General features: G+C 41.2%; 1 protein-coding gene across 2 annotated transcripts; it reads right to left on the reverse strand.

Moving 5' to 3' along the window:
- Nucleotides 1-3,596: 3,596 nt before the first annotated feature.
- LOC114503336 (zinc finger protein 791-like) lies at nucleotides 3,597-22,945 on the reverse strand. 2 transcript variants are annotated; one of them, XM_028520858.2, is made up of 4 exons: nucleotides 22,758-22,945; nucleotides 8,066-8,192; nucleotides 7,815-7,875; nucleotides 3,597-7,506 (listed from the first exon to the last, which is right to left on the reverse strand). In XM_028520858.2, exons 1-4 carry the CDS (start codon nucleotides 22,758-22,760, stop codon nucleotides 5,856-5,858), a joined length of 1,842 nt encoding a protein of 613 aa, XP_028376659.1. In that variant the 5' UTR covers nucleotides 22,761-22,945; the 3' UTR covers nucleotides 3,597-5,855. The 2 variants fall into 2 exon arrangements, with proteins under 2 accessions (XP_028376659.1, XP_028376654.1); XM_028520853.2 differs by lacking the exon at nucleotides 22,758-22,945 and having other exon boundaries at nucleotides 8,066-8,523.
- Nucleotides 22,946-23,574: the final 629 nt, after the last annotated feature.

Genomic DNA, 23,574 nt, shown 5'->3' on the forward strand with positions numbered 1-23,574 from the left:
TGGTGAATTCTGAGCTTCCTGGGTTTGTTGGTTTGGTGTCTATCATTAATTTTGGGAAACTCTGAGCCATCATTGCTTCACTTACTTACTGTTTTAAAATCTTTATTCTCCTTCGTGTGTTCCCATTATGTGTATGTTGCACCTTTGTAATTGTCTCAAAGTTCTTGGGTTTCTGCCTCATCTTTTTTGTTCATTTCTGTGCATTCATTTTGGAAGGTTGTGTTCACATTTCCCAGAGCTCACTGATTCCTTCCTCACATGTTTCCTCTGTATCCATGAGCTGCCATTGCTCCACACCAAGGAATTCTTCATTTGTGTTCTGTCGTTTTAAAATCTTTCTTCCTTCCTTTTCCCTTTCCTTCCCTCCCCCGCTTCCTCCCTTCCTATTTTATTATTTATTTTTAGAGAAAGGGGAAAGGAGGGATCCCTTAAAGAGAAGAAAACATGCATGTGTAAGGGAAATATCAGTTGCCTCTTGCATGCACCCAACCTGTGGCCTGGCCCACAACCCAGGCATGCGCTCTGACTGGGAATCAACCAGTGACCTTTCAGTTTGCCAAAGGACACCCAACCCACTGAGCCACACCCGTCAGGGCTTAACATTTCTTGTTTTTGCTTACGTTTCCCATTTTGTGATTTCTTAGGTTTTCTATCTCTGCTCACATGACATGTCTGTCCTCACATGTTGTCCACTACTTCCATTAGCGTGCTTGCATGTTAATTGTGGTTGCTTTACGTTTCTGGCCTGATAATTCCAATATATCTGCTGCATCTGAATTACATTCTTTTGCTTGTTCTGTCTCTTCACATTGTTTTAATTTTTAGTATGCTTTTTATTTTGTTGATGCTGGACATGATGTGCTGTGAAAAAGGAACTGAGGTAGATGGGCCTTTAGTGCGAGGTTTTATGTTTATCTGACTAGGGATTTAAGCTGTGTTTACTGTTTGTTGCATCAGATGCTAAAATATCCTCAGGTATCCTTGATTTTTTGTCTATACGTCATCTTTAGGGTTCTACAGAGGCTTCTTAAGTCAGTTCTGTGCTTTGTGCTCCCCCGAAGTGCTGCCGCTGGAGCGCAGTGCTGTGGGTGGAAAGGCAGAGTTTTGTAGTCCTATGATTTGGGCCTGTATTGTAATGAGCCTGTGCCCTGGGCTGTGACCTTCTGTGGTGCAATGAGAAAGATGGTGTATCTTTGTCCATGGTTCCTAGCAAAGACCTCCTTAGAGCCCTTGGACTATCAGAGTGACAAGGGTGATAGGAGCATCTTAGGTTCTAATGAGATAACTGTTCACAGGCCCCTCATAGGCTTCAAGATGGGTTATTCACTGCTGGTCAGTGATTTTATTAGTCATGGTGGCGTAAGGAAACCCCATCTGAACTCCTAACTGTAGGATTCAGAGATCCAACTGGTGGACACATCAGTGTGCTGGGTGGGTGTCATGCCTGGACAGTGCATGAAGCTCCTACTCTGCACCCCCCCTTTGGCCTGAGCACCCTTTCCATTTGGCTGATCCTGACTTGTATTTTACAATAATCTGATAGTAAGCAAAGTACTTTTGTTAGCTCCAATAGTAGTTTTAGCAAATAATGAACATGAGGGCATGTCCTGGGAACCTCCACATTTGTAGCTGACTATGGAGAAATGTGTCTAGTCTGAGCCACCACTTGCAGCTGGCATCTGACAAGTTGGGAGTGTGTGGGGGTGAGCCCTTAACCTATGGAGTCTGTCGTTAACTCTGGTTGGTGGTAGAATTGGATTGTAGACCACCCAGTTGGTGTCAGGGAGGTGGAGAAATGGTTTGGAAATCACAGCACATATTTCCTGTCAGGAGGAAAATATATCCTGTGATCCCCACAGGTGTTTCTGAGTCTGAGCCCTCAGCCTCAAGGTAGGTCAGGCAGAGTGGCTGGGGGTGTAAGTTGGCAGTTTCCCTCCTCAGGTCAGTCAGGCTCTGGTGAAATGAAAGCTTTGAGGACAGGCCTTGTTAAGAAGAGCAAAATATTGTGGAGACTGCCCTCTCCCCCACTGAGATGCCAATCACAAATAGGTCTGCAGGTTACTTGCAACTTCTGACCTGGCTACAAATCAGAGGTTCCTATAACCCCCTCCTTGGGTTTAATTTCCTAGCGTATTCACAGAGCTCAGGGAAACACTTATTTACCAGTTTATCAAAGGATATACATGAATAGATAGATGAAGAGATACTTAGAATGAGGCCTAGGAGGGAGGTCTGAGGGGAATGCTGAAGCAACATCTGGCTGTAACTTGTCCCCAAGTTAAAGTAGAACATGTTCCCCTTTGGGCACTGTTGTCTTGTTGCAGCTTCTTCTCAAGGTGGGTACTAAGGTGTGCAGGGGCAGTTCCAGAGTCAGTTTACAGGTAGAGCAGTACCTTTGTCTAGAGCAGGAGTGGCACCCAGGCCAGGCCAATCCAGAATAGGAAGGCTTGCTGTCCTTCTGGGTCAGGGTCTGAGGATAAAGCTGCAACGCCACTCCTGGAACTGTGACCCTTGTTGACACACACATACAACCTCACTATATGTGGTAAAGAGTCTGGCTCCATTTCAGTTAGTCTTTGTGAAGAAATGGTATTATTCCTTTGAATGTGTTGCTGAATTTTGTAGTGAAGACATTTTGGCTTGGGCTTTTCTTTATGGGGAGTTTTTTTCATAACTAATTCAGCCACTTTTACTTGTTATAGTTATATTCAGATTTTCTATTTTCTTAAGTTAGTTTTGATAGATTTTTGTCTTTCTAGGAATTTGTTCACTTCATGTAAGTGTTCTACTTTGTTGGTGTATGAATGTTGACATGTTCCTTTACAATTATGATTATTTTTGAAGATTTTATTTCTTTTTTAAAGAGGGGAGAAAGGAAAGAGAAAGAGAGGGGGGGAAACATCAATGTGTGTTTGCCTCTCAAGCACTCCCTACTGGGGACCTGGACTGCAACCCAGGCATGTGCCCTGACTGGGAATTGAACTGGCAACCCTTTGCTTCACAGTCCGGTGCTCAATCCACTGAGCCACACCAGCCAGGGCATATTTATTTTAACTGAGGTACTTTTTATGAAAAAGTGTCCCATAATAGCATAGGGAATATTTCCATGTTTCAGTAAGAACTATTATGATTACCATAGAATTTATAGTTCACCTCAACATATGTCATACATAGGAGCATTTTCCTTGACTACTAACCCCATCATTTGACACGAGCCCAAGACCTTTTGTGCACCGTCTTAGTGGTGCAGCCCATGACCATTCATGGTTTGTGGTCATCCTTACCACAATTCATTACACCCCTCTCTGAGGCTAGGTGTGACCCTATAGTTTCTGGCAAGAAGGCACCAGCAAAACAATGATGTAAGTTTTTTTTTAATACTTCTTTTTAAAAGATTTTATTTATTTATTTATTTATTTATTTATTTATTTATTTAGAGAGGGAAGGGAGGGAAGAGAGAGAGAGAGAAAAACATCAATGTGCGGTTGCTGGGGGTTATGGCCTGCAACCCAGGCATGTACCCTGGCTGGGAATCGAACCTGGGACACTTTGGTTTCCAGCCCGAGCTCAATCCACTGAGCTACGCCAGCTAGGGCCATGATGTAAGTTTTTAATTAGGAATTAATGAGAGGTTAAACACAAACATTTTTAACTATAGGAAAATAAAAAAAATAAAACTTGCCTGAAGAAAAATATACATGGTAACATTGATTCACCATGTACAATGATTAACTGGACAAAAATCACAAAATTGGTCTAAAAATTCATAATTGCAATGGGATGTTTTAATATCTGCTATCAGGAAGTGAAAAAGATAATATTTGTTAGTGCATAAAACATCTACAGAAACAGTGTTTGACCAAAAAAATGAAGTTTTAAATCACATACAAATATAACAAAATGTACTGAGGACTTACATTCAGCTATGAGTAATCGGAATTACCCATGATCTGCCTGACACGAGGAAGGTGCCACTGCTCACATGGAGGGACTGTGTCAGAGCAGTCACTGCACGTGCAGCAGCGGGACCGACTCCCATGTGGTTCTGATAGCACTACTGTAGCTTTTTTGGTAGAATCAGGGACACGATCACTAGCAATGTTAACAGAATGAAATGTTTGCTATAAAAATTAGACCTTATTCAAATACTGTCTAGAGAAGAAGGCAGTTAGCATTTCAGAGAACATTTTCAAACATGACAGTCTAAATTGGTTGCATGAAGGCTTGTAGGAAAATCCAAACTGATGGATCTTTGCTGTGGATTTTGTGGAGGCATCTGCGGAAACCTAGAGCTCTGAGAAAATGAAAGTCATGTAGTTGGTGGTAGTACTGAGGATCCTTTTGACTGGCAGGACAAAGAATCAGGAAAATGGGTTGGAAGCAGGTATATATGAAACACCAATGCATCTGTCTCTTTGTGCTTTGTGGCTCAAACACGAAGGCCCTCCAAATCTCATGTGAATGAGGTTGTTAATGAATTTTAACATGGACCCATAAAAAAAAAACAGAAAATATTCTAGAAATGTAGGTCACAACATTACCCATGTTGACGTAACATATTTCAAGAGATCTATCTCTAATTCTACATTTTATTGTCCTGTTATAGGTCTCTTTTTTCCTGTTTCTTTCTCTTCTTCTTCTTCTTTTTTTTTTATTACAAATTAAAGGCTTATTGGTATACCAAAGTTAATGTTATTACAAAAATGAATCAAAGTTTAAGTGTTAAAAACACTTAGGAAAGAAGCTAGAAACATGATTTTATTTAATTTCATAGACTTGAAGCACTGTGAGAGCAGTGACCACCTTAGTTATGCTCACTGTTGTAAGCCCAGTGTCCAGCTCTGGCACTCAGTAGGTGCTCAGTATGAACAGAGGGATGGTGAGACCACTGGGTGACTTCAGTGAGAACATATAATCATTCTGATTGTGTTATGGGTTAAAGATACCTTAAATGGTGACATCAGAGTACCACAGGAAGATTTTCATGGATCGAGGGGAGGTGGGAATGTTGCTTTGGTACAAAGATATTGCAGCTGTGAATTTAAATCTAAAACAATTATAATTGTAAACATTTTAAAGTTGTTTTGTAAGTTTGAGGTTGATGTCAATACAGGTTGCTCTCCTTAATGTAAAGTCTGTCACCCAAATCACCGTCAGAGGGAACGACAAAGAGTGAGGGGGAATAGATGTAAATAGTGATTCCAGTGAGATTATACTCTATGATAAACTTTTCATATTTACAAATTTATGCCAACTATCTATTTTTAAGGTAAATTAGTAAGGCTCTTCTGATGAAAGAAAGTTGTTTTTTTTTTTATCATAATGAAGGAAGAATATTTATAATGGATAAAGAATATCTAGCATTTGCCATATGAAGCTAATAGGAAAATCCTAAGAAATAACAAAGTATCATTATTCCCCTTAACTTATAGAACAATTAAAAATTTATATAAAAATTAACCCTACTAGTATATATTACATTTGTATTTCAATTCACCAATAGACTTCAAAGACTTTATAAGCTGATTTAAGGAAAAACATTATGTACTAAAAGCATATGTGCCACTGCTTAAAAAGTACTTACAGAATTGTCTTAAGTCATTGTTCATTTGCACAAGTAGCAAACAGAATCCATAGTCCAGAGACTGAGTTTCAGTATGAGCCACTGACAAAGACAAGCTATTTTTATCTTTTAAAACATGTTTCATGTCACAAATTTTCTGGAGCATTACATGTGAGTTAATTTGCATCAGGCCTTCCTGTATTACATACATTTATAGCCATTTCTCTCCAGTGGAGTTTTCACATTACTTTTCAGTGTGAAGAATGAACACTTTCCATTTATCAGTTGTAATTTATCCAGTGTGCATTCTCATGACATGTTTGTGTAAGGATGTGGGCCAATTGAAGGCCTTCCCACAATGCTTACACTGAAGAAGTTTCTCTCCAGTGTGAATTCTTTCATGGCTTCTAAATGAACTGGGTCGACTAAAGGCTTTCCCACATTCTTCACATTTATAGGGTTTCTCTCCAGTGTGTACTCTCATGTGGCCTCGAAAGGTTGTGCGATAAATGAAGGCCTTCCCACACTCCTTACACTCATAGGGTTTCTCTCCAGTGTGAGTTCTTTCATGTACTTGAACATAACTGGAACAACTGAAGGCTTTACCACAAATTTTACATTCGTAGGGCTTCTCTCCTGTGTGAGTCCTTTCATGTATTCGAAATGAACTGGGACAGTTGAAGGCTTTCCCACACTCCTTACATTTGTAAGGTCCATCTCCTGTGTGCGTCATCATGTGTCTTCGAAAGCTTGTGAGAGATACAAATGCTTTTCCACATTCCTCGCATTTATAGGGCTTTTCTCCAGTGTGAGTTCTTCCATGTATTTGCAAACCTAGAGAAGAACTGAAGGTTTTCCCACACTGTTTACACGCATAGGGTTTCTCTGCACTGTGAGTCCTTTCATGTCTTCGAAAGGAAGTGGGACAACTGAGGGCTTTACCACACAGCTTACATATATAGGGTTTCTCTCCAGTGTGAGTTCTCACATGGACTTGGAAAGTGGTGAGCCAATGGAAAGCTTTCCCACACTCCTTACATTGGTAGGGCTTCTCTCCAGTGTGAGTTCTTTCATGTGTTCGAAAGGAACTGGAACAACTGAAGGCTTTACCACACTGCTTACATTCATAGGGCTTCTCTCCAGTGTGAGATCTTTCATGTATTCGATATGAACTGGGACAATTAAATGCCTTCCCACATTCCTTACATTTGTAAGGTCCATCTCCAGTGTGTGTTATCATATGTCTTTGAAAGCTTCCAAGAGAAATAAAGGCCTTCCCACATTCTTTACAGTCATAGGGTTTCTCTCCAGTGTGAGTTCTTTCATGTTTTCGAAGAGAACTGGGACAACTGAATGCTTTACTGCACTTTTCACATTCGTAGGGTTTCTCTCCGGTGTGAGTCCTTTCATGACTTCGATAGGAACTGGGACAACTGAGGGCTTTACCACACTGCTTACATTCGTAGGGTTTCTCTCCGGTGTGAGTCCTTTCATGTGTTTGGAAGGTTTGATGATATCTAAAGGCTTTTCCACATTGTTTACATTCATAGGGTTTCTCTCCAGTGTGAGTCCGTTCGTGTTTGCGAACAGACTGGCGATATCTAAAGGATTTCCCACATTCCTTACATTTATAGGATTTCTCTACACTGTGGTTTCTCTCATGTTTTTGAAATGGTTGGAGGTAACTGAAGGCTTTCCCACATATCTTACATTTATAAGGCTTCTTTCCATATTCCTGATACTTGTATGGTTTGGGTGCAGTGTGAGAGCGCACATGCCTATTAAGGGACGAACGGCTCATGAAGACTTTTCCACACGCACTGCACCCCCATGGCTTTCCTTTACTAGTTTTCTTGTTCAGATTGAGATTTGAAATATGGCTGAAGTTTTCTCCACACTGACTACCTTCTTTACTTTCACAGAGTCTCTCTACCATATGACATCTATAAAAAATCAGGAGTACATGATTAATGATTTATATTTATTTGTAAACATTAAAATTTTGTGTTTATAATTTATAAGGAAAGTGCAGGTTTTCTGCTGTCTGAATTGTTTGAAACTGACTATAATGAATGCCCTGAAAGAAGGTTCTTTTGAATTAGTGTTTTGGATTTCTCCAGGTATATACCCAGAAGTAGAATTGCTGGGTCATAAGGCAATTCCATTTTTTATTTTTTTGAGGAGTGTCTGCTTTCATGACATATGAAAATCCTCTTGTGGGACACTGATTTCTGTTGTGAATATAACTCACCTTAGATTTCTTCCCTGGTTTTTGTACTGATCTTCAATGTTATGGTCTTCCCATTTTCTTCCTAAAATGCAGACCCAGACAAAATAAAGTTACAGAAATAGTATTACGTTACAGGTCTGTGATGAGCTTTGACCATTTCTGGTTTATTTACCAAAGTGTTCTCTTTCCCCATTCAAATCAGAGAACAATGTTGATAGACAAGAAACACTTGTTCTCTAAGTGGCTAAATGAAGATACATTGTCATTCTCACCTACTGAGGCCAGATTCCTCAAGGTTTCCCGCATCACATCTCTATAAAGTTTCTTTTGTGAAGGATCCAGCAGAGCCCACTCTTCCAGACTGAAGTTCACAGCCACATCTTCAAAGGCCACTGAGTCCTGAAACATCCCACATATGTACACAGGAAGACAGGTAAGAAGGACAGCACTGGGGATCTATAGTCAATTCATAAGAAGTTCACTTATGATTCTGTGATTTCAAAATAATTATTCTTTGACTTGGTCATAAGAATTCTTATTTAGTCTACATAACCACTTCCTCATAAATCAGCATCATGAATCCTTCAGGCACATAATTTCCCTAAACACAGGTCCTTGAAAAAGATCATTAACCCATTGACATTTTGTGCAGGGGATAGAGGAATGCTCCCTCACAATAATTCTGATGGCAGATTTTACCCACTTGGTTAAGGAACAGAATAGGAAGACCCCAGTTCTTGGTGGGTACACAGAGACCAGTATTTAGGGCCCAGCTCTAGTTACAGTGGAATACATGGAAAGAACCACACATTCCAGATCTTCTTTGAGAAGCCTCTAGAGCAGTGGTCCCCAAACTTTTTGGCACCAGGGACAGTTTTGCTCACGCACCTGCCACTCATCTGTTCCTAACAGGCTGGCGGACTGCTACCAGTCTGCGGCCCTGGGGTTGAGGACCCCGGCTCTAGAGAGCTCCCAACATCACAGGAGAGAGAAAAGGAAGGACACCAGATATAGCCTCTGATACTTACAGATACACAAATAGTAAACAGGCTAAGCCCTAGCCAGATAAACTTCAAAGCTGACACTAAAGGTCTATTTACCCATCTTCCTTCTCAGTGCATCATGTCTGGCTTCCAAAACAACAAAATCACACAGCACACTAAAAAACTTCATCTTAAAAGAAGCCAGAGGGAAAACCACACTTCAGCTATAAAAAACAGTAATAATTAAATCAGACTGGGTTTTTTTTTTGTTCCCAATAATACAAGCAAGAAGAAAGTGGAATGAACTAGTTAAAGTGTTGATAGGAAAACAACTTAATTAAAATTCTGTGTCAACTTAAATGATCCTTTAAAAGTAAAGAAGAAATTTCTGAGAAAGACAAATAGAATTTGTCATCAGTACACCCACTTTGCTTTGCAAGAAATGTTAAAGGCAATTCCTCAAAAGGAAGGAAAATGAAGAAAGGGAGAGCATTTAAGAAGGAATACATGAAGGGAAAATAACATCACCTTAAACACTCTTAATTAATTTGAAAAGTAACACTTTGTTCAAAATAATACTAGCAAGAAAGTATTTAGCAATTATAGCTTATGGTGAGTGAAATGAACAATAGTGATGTTGTAAGGCACAGAAAGAGGAATTGGGAATACTCTGTTAATGAGAAATTTATACAACCAGTGAAGTAGTTCAGTGTTACTTGAAACAGGACTCAGCTTAACTGTAACTATATATGGCAAATCTAAGGGCAACCAATAAAAATTAAAAACGTATAACTGATATGCTGAGAGAAGACAAAATAAAATCAGGTAAAATTCTATAAGCTTGGGAAGGCACAAAAAAGGTGAAAGACAAATGAGAAACTAGTAACAAGGGCAACAAATAGAAAACACCAACAATTATGGTAGATACTAATCCAACTGTATCAACAACCATTGAGAAAGTCAATGTTCTATATATAACAACTCAAAGATACTGTCACAATGAATAAAAAAATAACAACTCCCAATTACATGTTGTCCATAATAAGCCACATTAGCAATAAAGTCAGGTAGACTGAAACTGAAGGACGGAAAAAGATGTATTATGTTAACATACCATATGATCTCCCTTATATATAAAATCTAATAAACAAAGTAAATTGATGAACTAAATAGAACCAGAGGCATGGATACATGGAACAAACTGGCAGGGGTTGGGGGGACTGGATGAAAGAAGGTGAAGGGTTTAGTCAAAGAACATATATGTGTAACCCATGGACACAGACAAACAATATGGTGGTGGCCAGAGGGAAAGGGGGCAGGGGGCAAAGTAGGAGGAAAACAGGGACATGTGTCAATACTGTCAACAATGAAAATAGGACTTCTGGCCAAGATGGAGGCATAGGTGGACGCGCCATACCTCCACACACAACCAAGATTGGAACAATAATTTAGAGGCAGAATAACACCCAGAACTGACAGAGAATTTATCTGAATGGAAGTTGGACAGCCAAGAAGTTGAAGTAGACCCGTTCATCCAGACTGGTAGGAGGGGCGGAGAGGAGCAGCCCGGCGCGGGTCGAGGTGCGGAGAGCAGACAGAGTTGGGCGCATGAGGCAACCAGGGGCGCGTAAGGCATCTGGGGTGTGCAAGATTGCAGCAGGTGGACCCTGAGTACACAGCGGCGGCTGGCGGACCCAGTGAGGCGGCCATTGTGGACCAGGGCAGAGCACGTAACCCAGGATCCCAGGGAAGGGACTGAGGTCCCATGGAGAACAGAGCTACTGCCATTGTTCCCTCCCGACCCCACCCCCACATACAATGTCACAATTTAGCGACTGGGGTGCCCAGCTCTGGTGAACACCTAAGGCTCTGCCCCTCACCATAACAGAAGCGACCAGACCCCCACGCCCCCCCCGCCCCAAAAGAGAGAGACGTGTCTCAAACAGAACAAATCAATGCCCCAAGACTCATCATTTTAAGCAACCGAGAAATAGCCAATCTATCAGATGCACAGTTCAAAACACTGGTGATCAGGAGGCTCACAGAATTGGTTGATTTTGGGTGCACATTAGATGAACAAATGCAGGTTACCATAAAATAAATGAAGGAAAATGCACAGGGAACCAATAGTGATGGGAAGGAAACTGGGACTCAAAACAATAGAGTGGACCAGAAGGAAGAAAGAAACAACCAAACAGGAAAGAATGGAGAAATAAGAATTCAAAAACAAAAGGAGAAGCTTAGGAACCTCCAGGACATCTTTAAACATTCCAACATCCGAATTATAGGGGTACCAGAAGGGGAGAAAGAAGAGCAACAGATTGAACACGTATTTGAACAAATAATAAAGGAGAACTTCCCCATTCTGGCAAAGGAAATAGACTTCCAGGAAGTCCAGGAAGCTCAGAGAGTCCCAAAGAATTTGGACCCAAGAAGAAACACATCAAGGCACATCATAATTACATTAGCCAAGGTAAAAATGAAGGAGAGAATCCTAGAAGCAGCAAGAGATAAGGGGACAGTAACCTACAAAGGAGTTCTCATCAGACTGTCAGCTGATTTCTCAAAAGAGACCTTGCAGGCAAGAAGGGGCTGGGAAGAAGTATTCCAGGTCATGAAAGGCAAGGACCTCCATCCAAGATTGCTCTATTCAGCAAAGCTTTCATTTAGAATGGAAGGGCAGATAAAGTGCTTCTCAGATAAGGTCAAGTTAAAGGAGTTCATCATCACCAAGCCCTTATTTTATGAAATGTTAAAGGGACTTATCCAAGAAAAGAAGACAAAAAAAAAAAAAAAAACATGTATAGTAAAAGGACAGCAAACTCACAATTATTAACAACAACACCTAAAGCAAAACCAAAAGAAATTAAGCAAACAACTAGAACAGGAACAGAACCACAGAAATGGAGATCACATGGAGGGTTAGCAACAGGGGAGTGGGAGGAGGAGAGAGGGGGAAAAGGTACAGAGAATAAGTAGCATAGATTGTAGGTTGAAAATAGACAGGGGGAGGGTAAGAATAGTATGAGAAATGTAGAAGCTAAAGAACTTATAAGTATGACACACGGATATGACTAAAGGGGGGATATGAGTGGGAGAGGGTGTACAGGATGGAGGGGATTGAAGGGGGGAAATGAGACAACTGTAATAGCATAATCAATAGAATATATTTAAAAAAAGGAAAAAGAGATCTGTAATCAATGATCTAAATCTAAGCCTGTCTTATGAAACTACAAAAAGAGCAAATTAGACCCCAAGTAAGCATAAGAATAGATATAAAAACCAAAGAAACCAATGAAATTTCAGGAAATTGTGAAAAAACAATATAATCAAAAGCTATAAAAGATTAATTAACCTTTGCAAAGATTAATAAAATTGCAAAACACCTACACAAGCTGAGAAAAAAGGAGAAAAAGACAAATTATTAATATCAAGAATGAGGAAAGGGGGAATGTAAAAGCATTTGACAAAATCCCAAATCCATTTCTGGTAGCAAACAAAGTATCGAGGCACTCCCAGCTCTTGAAGAACACTCTCTACAAGAAATTTGCAGTTAACATACTTAATGGTGAGAAACTCGATGCTTTCCTGGTAAGATCAAGAATAAGGCAACGATGTCCCCTCTCGCCACTCCTAGTCAACACTGTACTGGAAGTCTAAGCTAATACAGTAAGACTAGAAAAGGACGTAAAAGACATACAGAATGGGAAGAAATTCAACTGTCTTTGTTGGATATAGATTACCTACGGAGAAAATCTCAAAGAAAACAACAAAGAAAACCCCTTGAACTAATAAGGGAATACAGTAAGACTGAAAAATAAATAGTTAATGTACAGCAGCCAATTCTTTCCTGTAGACCCAAGTATAATTAACTGATTTTTGACAATTCAATGGAGAAAACATAGCCTTTTCAACAAATAGTGCCAAGAAAACCAGACATCCACATGCAAAAATCAGTTGATCAATTTAGACACAAACCTTATACCTTTCACAAAAACTAACTCAAAACAGATCATTAGTCATATATAAAGTGCAAAACTACAAACCTCCTACAAGACAACATAGGAAAAAATCTAGATGACCTAAAGTTTGATTATGAATTTTTAGATACAACACCAAAAGCAAGATTGATTAAAAGAAAAAATAAGTTTGATGTCATTAAAATAAAACCTACTCTATGAAAGACAGTGTTAAGAGATTGAAAACATAAACCACAGACTAGGAGAAAATCTTTGTAAAACACTTATCTGAAAGGGGACTATATGGTAACGGAAAAAAATAAAGATTAAAAATAAAATATACAAAGAACTCTTAAAATTCAACAATAAGACAAACAAAATTAAAAATGGACAAAAGATCTGAACATATACTTCACCAAAAATGGTAAATAGTAAATAAACATGGGAAAAAATTCTCAACATCATATGTCTTTAGCAATTGCAAATAGAAGAATGAGATATTACTAGACAATTATTACAACAGCTGAAATTCAAAACACTGAGAGTAAACACCAAATGATGGCAAAGACATGGAGCAACAAGAACCCTCATCCACTGCTGGTGGGAATTGAAACCAGCATTCCTACTTCTGAAAACAGGAAGTTCCTTAATAAACTAAACCTATTCTTATCATACAACCAAGCAGTCACACTCCTTCTAATTTCCCCAAATAAGCTGAAAAATCACTTTCATAAAAATTCTGCACATGAATGTTTATCACAGTGTTATTTATGACAACCAAGACTTGCAGGTAATGAAGATATCCTCCATTAGGATAATGGAAAAATAATCACTGGAGTACCTATATGATGAAATATTCAGTGGTTAGAGGAAATGAGGTATCAAGCGAAAAAGACTTGGAGAAACCTTAAAATCATATTGCTAAGTGAAAGCAGCCAATATGACATGGCTACACCTTTATGATTCCAAGCATAGTTCTGGAAAGGACACAGCTATGAGACAGTGAAAGATCTTTGGTTGCCAGGGATTTGGAAGTGGAAAGGATGAATGATTGAACTAATGGAGTGGAGCACAGGGCAGTGAAAGTTTTCTACATGTTGTAGTAAAGATGGACACATGTCATTTTACATTAGCCAAAGCCCAGAGACTATGTAACACTCAACACTAATGTAGTGAGCCAGCTGCATCTGGCCTGCAGCACCACATTAGAAGTCACGTCATAAGAAACAGTAACAGAATCACAGTTTTCCTTGAAGAAAGCAGCACTAAGAGCATTTGACCATCCTCTCTGTCTTTGTACTGTTCTCTCTCCCAGGGATTGTATTACGTAAGCCTCCTTGCACAACTACATCAAAATTACAACTAAACTACAGAGCCATTATTCAGAATGACCAGAAACTGAGGTGAATAGAAGTCCTACAAGTACAAAATTAAAGAAACCACATCGAGACAGAGTCAGTCGGCAGGCAGGTGCCATATCTGAGACTCCATCAACCAGGTTCACACTGTTTGCCCCACCTTAGTGATGTCCTCAGGCTCCGCCCCACCCAATTCTGGGCCCACCCAAGCTGTTTCCAGTGGCTTTTCCATATGAATGGATCATGCTTCAGATTCTCCTAAATTCTCTCAAACAAGCAGCATCTGGTCTTAGCAAGTACTGTACCTCTCCCTAAGTAGCCCCAGGCCTGGCACTAGCAGCAGCTGGCCTTCATTCATAGCTTGACCTCACTTGGGCACCTACCACCCAGCACAAGTAGCAACCATTTGTAGATTGCTTTGTAGCTTATGCTGAGTGGTTCCAGACAGAACACAGGCAGTAGCTGACCTCAGCCTGCACCTCCTGGGAGGTCCCAGAGCCTGTGTTCCTAGTGGACAGCTACAGGCCATGTCAGAGCACCACCACCCAACCACATCCACAAGTGACACACTCAAGGGCACCAAAGCCCTGCTGAAATAAGTCCTGCTTGGTGGAGTGGGCCCCTGCACAGCTGATCCTCTATGATGGTCAGAGGTTGGTGGTCAGTGGTCACAGCCAGTCCTTGCAGCTGATCAGCCTGGGTAAATCCCTCCCACTGAGCTGCCAACAGCAATCATGGCTCAGCTACAAGAGGAGGCTGTACATAGCTCAAACAGTGGGTGTACCTTGGGTACCCAGTTTAGGTGGTAGGGGAGGCTGTGCCATTGGACCTTATAGGACACCTACTACAATAGGTCACTCTACTAAGCCGGGGAGCCATAGCAGCTCTACCTAATACATAGAAACAAACACGGGGATGCTGTCAAAATGAGAAGACAAACATGGTTCAAATGAAATAAATGAACAAATCTCCAGAAGAAGAACTAAACAAAATGGAGACAAGCAATCTACTAGGTGCAGAGGTCAAAATATGGGTTATAAGGATGCTCAGTGAATTTAGGGGAAGAGCAGATAAGGACAGAACTTTAACAGCATAAAAAAGAACATGAAAATCATAAAAAAAAAGAAAACCAGTCAGAAATGAAGGATACACCAACTGAGATGAAGAGTAATTTACAGGAAATCAACAGTAAGTGGATAAAGCCGAGAATTAAATCACTGATTTGGAATATAAGGAAGCAAAAAACACCCAATCAGAACAGAAAGAAAAAAGAATCCAGAAAAATGAGGATAATATGAGGATCCTCTGGGACAACTTCAAGCACACCAACATTCACATCATGGGGATGCCAGAAGGAGAGAGAGAGCAAGAAATTGAAAACCTACTTGAAAAAATAATGACAGAAAACTTCCCTAACTTGGTGAAGGAATTAAACATACAGGTCTAGGAAGCTCAGAGTCCCAAACAAGATGAACCCAAAGAGGCCCACACCAAGACACATCATGATTAAAGTGCCAAAGGTTAAAGGCAAAGAGAGAATCTTAAAAACAGCAAGAGAAAAGCAGTTAATTACCTATAGGGGTGTTCCCATAAGACTGTCAGCTGATTTCTCAAAAGAAACTTTTTTTAAAAAATAGGTGTGATTTTTTTAAAAAAGATTTTATTTATTTATTTTTAGAGAGGGGAAGGGAGGAAGAGAGGAGAGAAACATTAATGTGTGGTTATCTCTCGAACGCCCCCTACTGGGGACCTTGCCTGCAACCCAGGCATGTGCCCTGACTGGGAATGGAACCAGTGACCCTTTGGTTCCCAGGCCGGTGCTCAATCCACTGAGCCACACCAGCCAGGGATGATTTCTCAAAAGAAACTTTGAATATTTCTTGGCAATTCCTTCTAGAGTGAAGTCATAAAAAGCTGAGACATACAGTCAAAGCTGCTCTACCCAGCAAAACTATTATTTAGAATCAAAGGGCACAGACAGAGCTTCCCAGACAAGAAAAAGCTAAAGGAGTTCATCACCATGAAATTGGTATTATATGAAATGTTAAAGGGTCTTCTTTAAGAATACAGAAAATTTGAATAAAATGGCAATAAATACATATGTATCAATAATTGAATCTAAAAAAATCACACAAATAAGCAGAACAGAAACAGAATCATAGAACATTTTGATGGCTGCCAGATGGGAGAGTGGTTGAGGAGATGGGTGAAAAAGGTGAAGGGATTAAGAAGTACAAATTGGTAGTTACAGAATAGTTATGAAGATGTAAAGTATAGCATAAAGAATATAGCAGCCAGGGAGGGTGTACAGGGTGGAGGGGAGTGAAGGGGGAAAATGGGACAACTATAATAGCATAATCAATAAAATATATATTAAAAAAGAATATAGCAGCCAAAGAACATATATGCAGGACCCATGGTCATGGACAATGGTGTGGGGGCTGTCTAAGGGACAGGGCGGGGGGCAGTCTGGGTGGACAGGGGCAAAGAGGGAAAAACTGGGACAACTATAATAGCATAACCAATAAAATATAAAGTAAAAACCAATAAACTTTCATAAGGAATGAAAAAATTTTTTTCTACCTTAAAATAAAAACACTGATGTAAACTGTGGACTTTAATGCATTAATATCAAATGTACCACAGTAATACAAGACATAAAAAATAGGACAAACTATGTGGAGGCAGAGGGGTTAAGTGGGAACTCTCTGTACATTCTGATCAAGTTTTCTGTAAACCTAAAATTGCTGTAAAGAAAAGCCAAGTCTATCAAGAAAAACAAAAAAGATAAGACATACATTACTAGTGATTGCTGATGACTGATGGCTGAAAGAAGTCATCTTTCATTCAATTGATTTGAAGTTATTTCAGTAAGTCATTCAGGTGTTTTATGAGGCCTGCACCCTGAGACCTGAGAGGAGGAACTTCCACTGACTGCCTTTTCCAGGGCCCAGCACTGAAAAGTGAAATGTGTTCCTTCACTACTAGTGGTGTCTAGAACTTCTACATGCAGGAGTGTCCTGGCAAGGCCTCACATTGTGGCCTATGTAGAGACAGGGTTACCTGATTTACACTGTGGGTAACTGTGAGGCAAGACAGTCCCAGAACTCTTTTGCCACAAAAAGGCAACTTAATCATCCAAGAGTCTGTAAAGCCAATTCTGGTTAGTGCTAAGATGACTGCCTGCTGTTGGTCAGTGGTGTGGACCCTTGAGTCCCATCCTTTAAAAGGATGTTCCAGTTAAAGGATAAAAGTAGTAACTGCCTGAGCTTCATCATGTACGGATGAGGCGATGTCGTCCCTGAAGGCTATGAACTCATTTCCTTTAACCTGGGGAATCCTAAGGTGCTCCCCAGGAAGCCTAGAGGTCTGGGAAAGGGGTGACCTCCTTTAGCACCTGGCAAAGGACTGAGGAGAGGGGGGCCACCCCCTCCTAGTAGGATATGCCAGAGGTGCCAGGTTTAGCTATATCTTGTTTCAAGGGGTCTTGATAGCAGAGTTCTTGGGGCACTGTTTACAGGTCCCAGGGCATAACGGGTAGCTTCTTAAGGGGTCACAGGTTCAGGACCATTTTTAGGATAGCTCTACAAGCAGTGACAACTATGTTCTAATGGCATACAGTTTGGAGCCTTGGACAGTTTCTTGCATCAGAAGCCTGTGGACAACTTAGGGCCATCGTCGGTAACTCAGGAGGCACGGCAGGTGGTCACTGAAGGTTCTGCTGTGGAACAAGTGTCTGAGGGCACTATGGGAGTGCCCATTGTATGGCAATCTGAGTCCAGAGCCTTTTGGTTTTGCTGCAGGGGTACCTACTGTTCAAGGGGGGCCAGTTTGCAAGAAACAGCATAAATGGACCCAAGTGCAACGTGTAAATGGACTGTGTTTCCTTCAGAGCACCAGAAGTAACTAGACAATGTTGTGGACACTAAGAGGGGCAAAGGTTGTTTCTTTACCGCATAAGGATGGAACAAGACCCAGATTACCGAATACGTTTTAGGAATTTAAACACGGGGCCAGGGCCTCTCCTTTTTATGAGTGACTTTTGTTAATATTTTTATGTCCTGAGTACCCTCAGAGGAGGATGTCATTAGTGCAATGTAGTACCTGTGCCCTGGAGCAGGGTGGATGCAGTTCAGGCCCTGCCTGCACAGACTATGTGTGCTGGCAGTGATGCTGAGGTCCTGAAGGTAACCAGGTAAAGGTGGATCACATCCCTTTAGAGGTGAAGGCCAATGACACTGATGTCATAGGTACAAGCAAAACAGTCAAATCTGTGACAGCAGGATATTGACCAGTTGCTGAGTGGATAGAGGCAGTAACTTCCATAATGCTGGGGACTGACAATAGGCAGGGACTTACTTGGTTTGACCACAGCCTCAAGGTTATAGTAATCCACTGTGAGGTGTCATTCTTTCTCAACGAACAGGCCAACTAAAAATTCACCATTGCCAATTATAGTTACCCAGTTATTATAATCAATGCAATTAATGACTGCTCTTTCACCAGTCAACACAGGATCTTTAAGCATGTTAAGTTCATTTAGAAATTTATTCTATCAAGTTAAATTCAGACCATCTTTTAAAAAAAAAGGCCAAATCAGCTATTCAAAGGTGAAGCAGAGGGTATAATCACTCCTTCACTAAATAGGTGTACAGTGGTTTTCAATCCTTTAACGCCCTGTTTAATTTACGTTAGGCCATATGAATTTAACTGGGGTTAAGGACTATGGGGTCCCATTTTGTTAATATATTTAGAAAGTGCCAAAGTCTAAATTACAATTTAACTTACAAGTGTAACTCATTGATTTAAACCTTCCCTGCTGATTGTGGCATACTTTAAGAAAATGGGCACTATGACCATGGAAAATTAAGACCATAGTTATGGTGAAACATCCCTATTTGCACTCTATATTATATTTGGTATGTCCCCTACATTATCAGGGGTATCCTGCTTATAATTCCAGGGATCCCTCTGGAATTACCAGTGTGGAAAAGGAGTGTGGATCAGCCTGCCACCTACTAGCTGCCTTTCCCTCCTCTTTTCTTTAAATAACGCTCTTGCACGAGCAACCACGTGATGCGTCCACTTCTTGCACAGGGTATGGGCCCCCCTCTCTCACCTGTGCCTTCTATATTGGGGCCAATCAGCCTCTGGAGTCCTAGTCCAAGGGCAGGGGCCTGTGTGATTTGAATTTTTTGCCATCTCTAAAGTAAAGAACATGTAGACTTCTTCATCAGTTTGACCAGGTGGGAGCTCAAGGGGCAGAGAGAGCGGGGAGGCTTCAGCCATAAAGAGCCAGATATCAAAAAGTGTGGAGTCCAATTGCTTGTTATAAAGAAACACTAATAGGATGCTCAAGAAATTCAACACTGATTATTGGGGTTAGCTAAAGCAAGAGCCCTGAAGGGAACCGGGATATTCTGGTGGTGAATGGAGTTTAAAACTTATCTTACATCTCTTGCTAGCTGTTGCATGCATTATTTTAAAAAATAATTTTTAGTAATTCTTAATTCTATATAAACTGTATTTTTCTATTTAATAGTCTTTTAAAAAAAGATTTTATTTATTTTCAGAGAGAGGGCAAGTGGGCAAGAAAGAAGGAGAGAAACACCAATGTGTGGCTGTCTGTCATGTGTCCCCAAATGGGAACCTGTCGAGGCATGTACCCCAACCAGAACCTGTACCAGCAACCCTTTGGTTCGCAGGCCATCACTCAATCCACTGAGCCACAGCAGGCCAGGGCTATTTTAATAGTCTTTAAATTAAATTACTTTTGCTTTTAAAATTTAAAAATTTTTTTCTTTTCAACATAGGAAATCATTCTAAGATTCAACCCATTAAACATTCTTCTAAAATTCTAAACCATAAAAAATTAAAAAAAAATCTGAAATCTAGCCCTGGCTGGCGTAGCTCAGTGGATGGAGTGTGGGCTGGGAACCAAAGTGTCCCAGGTTCGATTCCCAGCCAGGGTACATTCCTGGGTTGCACGCCAGAACCCCCAGCAACCGCACATTGATATGTCTCTCTCTCTCTCTCCCCCCCTCCCTCCCCTCTCTAAAAAAAATAAATAAAATCTTTAAAAAAAAAATCTGAAATCTTCTAACCAAAATAACAAGAGACATTATAGCTTCTCCTTATATATCAATCACACTGGGGGATTATTTCAGGAGTAAAAGCCTATTTGGGCCTAATCCATTAGATGCATCAGGATTTTCAAAGGTTATGTAAGTTTTGAATAGTTTTCCTATTAATTAAAATAGGAATTAATTTCCTCTTTGCCTAAGCAATATTATAGCATTTAAATTTCCAAAGCTCTCTAGGGACATGAACATACTGATCTAAACACTGATCTAAAATGTAAAATCTACCTGAGAGCTCAAATATACCCATCTTGTATCTTAATCTCTTGCCTAAAAAGGAGCAAATACTCTATTTGGTTCCAGAATTTCTTGCCTTATTCCCATGTATCATTCAATCAACTTACATTTCCAAAGCCCAAGAACTAAAAATCTTACACATTCACCCAGAAAAATATCACAAATTGCCAAGGAAAATAGAATTTGGAGCTTCAATAAGCAATATTATGAATATCCAAAGAAAGAAATGCTCATCTTAGAATCACGATACCTCAGAGGAGATGCCTGCCTCCTCACAGTTCAGAAGAAAACCCACATTCTCAAGCGTGCATTCCATACACTCCCTTTTGGGATACAACTCTTAAAACGTGGGCCACTCCCTGCTGAGGGAGCACCCACAGAAATGATCTTTGGGAGCTCCACATGCCCATCTCCTGAGGTGATGGAAAGGTTTCCTCTCTGAGGCTTTAATTCCCACAAGTGAGGAAACTCTTAGCCAGATTCAATTTAAGGTTCTCACCCCCCACCACCAAAAACTCCTAAATTCATAAACCCTTTGTCTAGAAGACAGAACTGACGTTCACAGACTCAATGTACACAGATTCCTCTGAGCATACCTACACCACTCAAGCCCATATCCAGAAACAGGCCCAAGGAAATCACAGCTACAGATTTAGAAAGGACATTATACCCTCCACCCCGACTTCCCAGGGCTGTAGCTTCTCTCAGTGTGCAGGCTCCTTCTGGGGTGAGGATGAGCAGGGAGGACACTGGCAAGGGGAGGCTCCCCAGGAAAGAACCTAACCATTAGGTACTTCCTAGCGCAGTGCTTCCTAATACAGTACTTCCCTGTGCAGGCTCAAGAAGGTCTTAGCTTGGAGACACTGACCTGAGGCTTCTACTTCCACACAGTTGCTCTGGACCACCACTGATTTTTCTCTTTCTAATCCTCACCAGAGGATGTTTATTGATTTGAAAGAGAGAAGAAGGGGGGGGGGTCAATATGAGAAACAATTAATTACCTCCTGTATGTGCCTGGACTGGAGATCAAACCCGAAACCTATGTTGTACAGGACCACGCTCCAGGCGAGCCACTCCCAGTGTTTGAGCAATCCAGTAAAACCACTGAAATCCAGTGTTTATGTGTAAAGGATAGGGGGAAAAGGTAAGGCATTTTTCTAGTTCGACAAGAAATCTGCAAATATCTATTCCTTTCAGAAAATAAATGTGAATTATTATTTCCATGGCAAGTAACTGTTTGGAGAATGATTATATCGAACACACTTCTAGGTCTTGTGAGCCTAAGCCCTGATGTTGCCTTTGAAATCAACCAAAAGAACCTATCTCAGAATGTTTCTACACTCGCTCATGGAAGAAAAACGGAAACAAAAGTGTTAACAAATAGATGTGATGATGGAATGTTTATTTTTTTCTGAAATTCACCTCTTTCTTGGAAAATTTTATAGTTTTTCTTTTGATTAAATACATGCATACTTATTGAACAATGGAGGATTAAAGGAATAAGACCACAAACTCGGGGACAGGCAGCGCTTGGCCTGGAAGTGGGATGAAGGGGCAGATCACCCAGGAAAGTTTCCAAACATGGACACCCACAGCATGTGTGCGCCCAGACAATATCCTGTGGGGAGAGGCACAAGGTTTTTTACACAACAGAGTTCTAGGCAGTTATTCTCAGCTTTCCTCTTACATAAAACATCCACAGGGAAAAAAGTAAATCTGTAAAAAGAGAACCACCCATAGCTGTGTGGAGAAATGATAAATAAAATACTGCGTAGTGTGAAATGTACCACGGAAGACAAACAGTTAATCCTGTGAACAAGAGAGGGGAAGATGGCGTTCAGGAATTCAGGAAAAGATATGGAAACAGGAATTTACTGCCAGTCCCAGGAAGGTCTAGGTGGGGGTAGGGGTGGGAGGACAAGATCGTGGATTTGAGACTCCGCTACCTAAACATTTGCAAAACTCAGGAAAAAACGAGTCCCCATGGGGAGAAAGGAGGAGCTGAGGATCCCACAGACCCCTGCTCTTCCCACTAGGAACCCCGGACAGTCTGGTGACCCTCCCCGTGGTCACCAAACATTCTTGGGGTGGGGGGAAGGAAACTCAGCAGCACCGTGACGGGAGGAAACACCTGTGGGTTCCGGCTGTCGGCCGAAACCCCATGCTGCGTGCCGCGCCCCTGGTGGACTCGTGCCCCAAAACTCGAGTGTCCCCCGGGAGGCCGGGTCCAGGCATGCTGTTCCACCAACACTTCCTCCCTGTCTTCTGACCCACGTCCCACACTCACCATTTCTTAACTTGTGTGGTTCCCTGTCGTCCGGCCTATGACTCCTGCGGCAAGTACAGGCCACAGTAACAATGCTGTGGCGGAGATACCCGAGGCTTTTAAAGGCAGGGAGAAAGAATGCAGGCACAGATGCGGAGAGAAGCGATCAACACGCAGTCCACACCGTCATCAGAGCGACGCCCTTATGTACGTTAACAGCGACTCCCCTGATTGGACAGCCCCCAAGATCCCGCCTTCTTCTGCCTGAGAGACTACTGGGCAGAGGTCGCGGCTTTGAGGGACCTGGTCTTAGCAGTGGGTTGGAGTCTGTGCTTTAACCTTGAGGCAGTCAGGCCACTCACGGAACTGTGACCCTTCTTCACAGAGAGACACTTAAAAATAACCTGTCCATATGTAATGATGACTCTGGCTCCATTTTGATCATGGACCATTTCCAGCGGGGAGACGCCCGCCCTTCTGTCCCCCACCCCTATTCATCTGGGTACTTTAAAAAATCCTGCGGTCTCGGGGGCACTTAGCTCTGGTGGGAAGGAGGTTTGAACCTCATAGTCCTGGACCAGGCCCCCTCAGATGCAAGCATGTGTGAAACATACGGGGCAAAGTAGCCAACGGAAAACCTCTTCAAGAAACTCCATTAATACCCCCTTGGTGAAAGACCAAAGGAGGCAAAACTGAAAGAACACTGCTTGGTGAAAAATAATAGATGGTGAAGGTATGACATACAGCGACACTTCTCTAGAAACAACAAAGACAATATTTGGAACCCCCCCAAATACTAGAAGATGAAAAAAACACACTTCTAAATAACATGAGTCAA

Source organism: Phyllostomus discolor, chromosome 8 (assembly GCF_004126475.2).
Source record: "Phyllostomus discolor isolate MPI-MPIP mPhyDis1 chromosome 8, mPhyDis1.pri.v3, whole genome shotgun sequence".
NCBI lineage: Eukaryota > Metazoa > Chordata > Mammalia > Chiroptera > Phyllostomidae > Phyllostomus > Phyllostomus discolor.

Coding starts and splice junctions, on each gene's coding strand:
- LOC114503336 (XM_028520853.2), bottom strand. CDS start 8,201: ATGTTTCAGGACTCAGTGGCCTTTGAAGATGTGGCTGTGAACTTCAGT. Junction 7,876..8,065: donor GAGGAATCTGGCCTCAGTAG/GTGAGAATGACA, acceptor TCTGCATTTTAG/GAAGAAAATGGGAAGACCAT. Junction 7,507..7,814: donor AACCAGGGAAGAAATCTAAG/GTGAGTTATATT, acceptor GATTTTTTATAG/ATGTCATATGGTAGAGAGAC.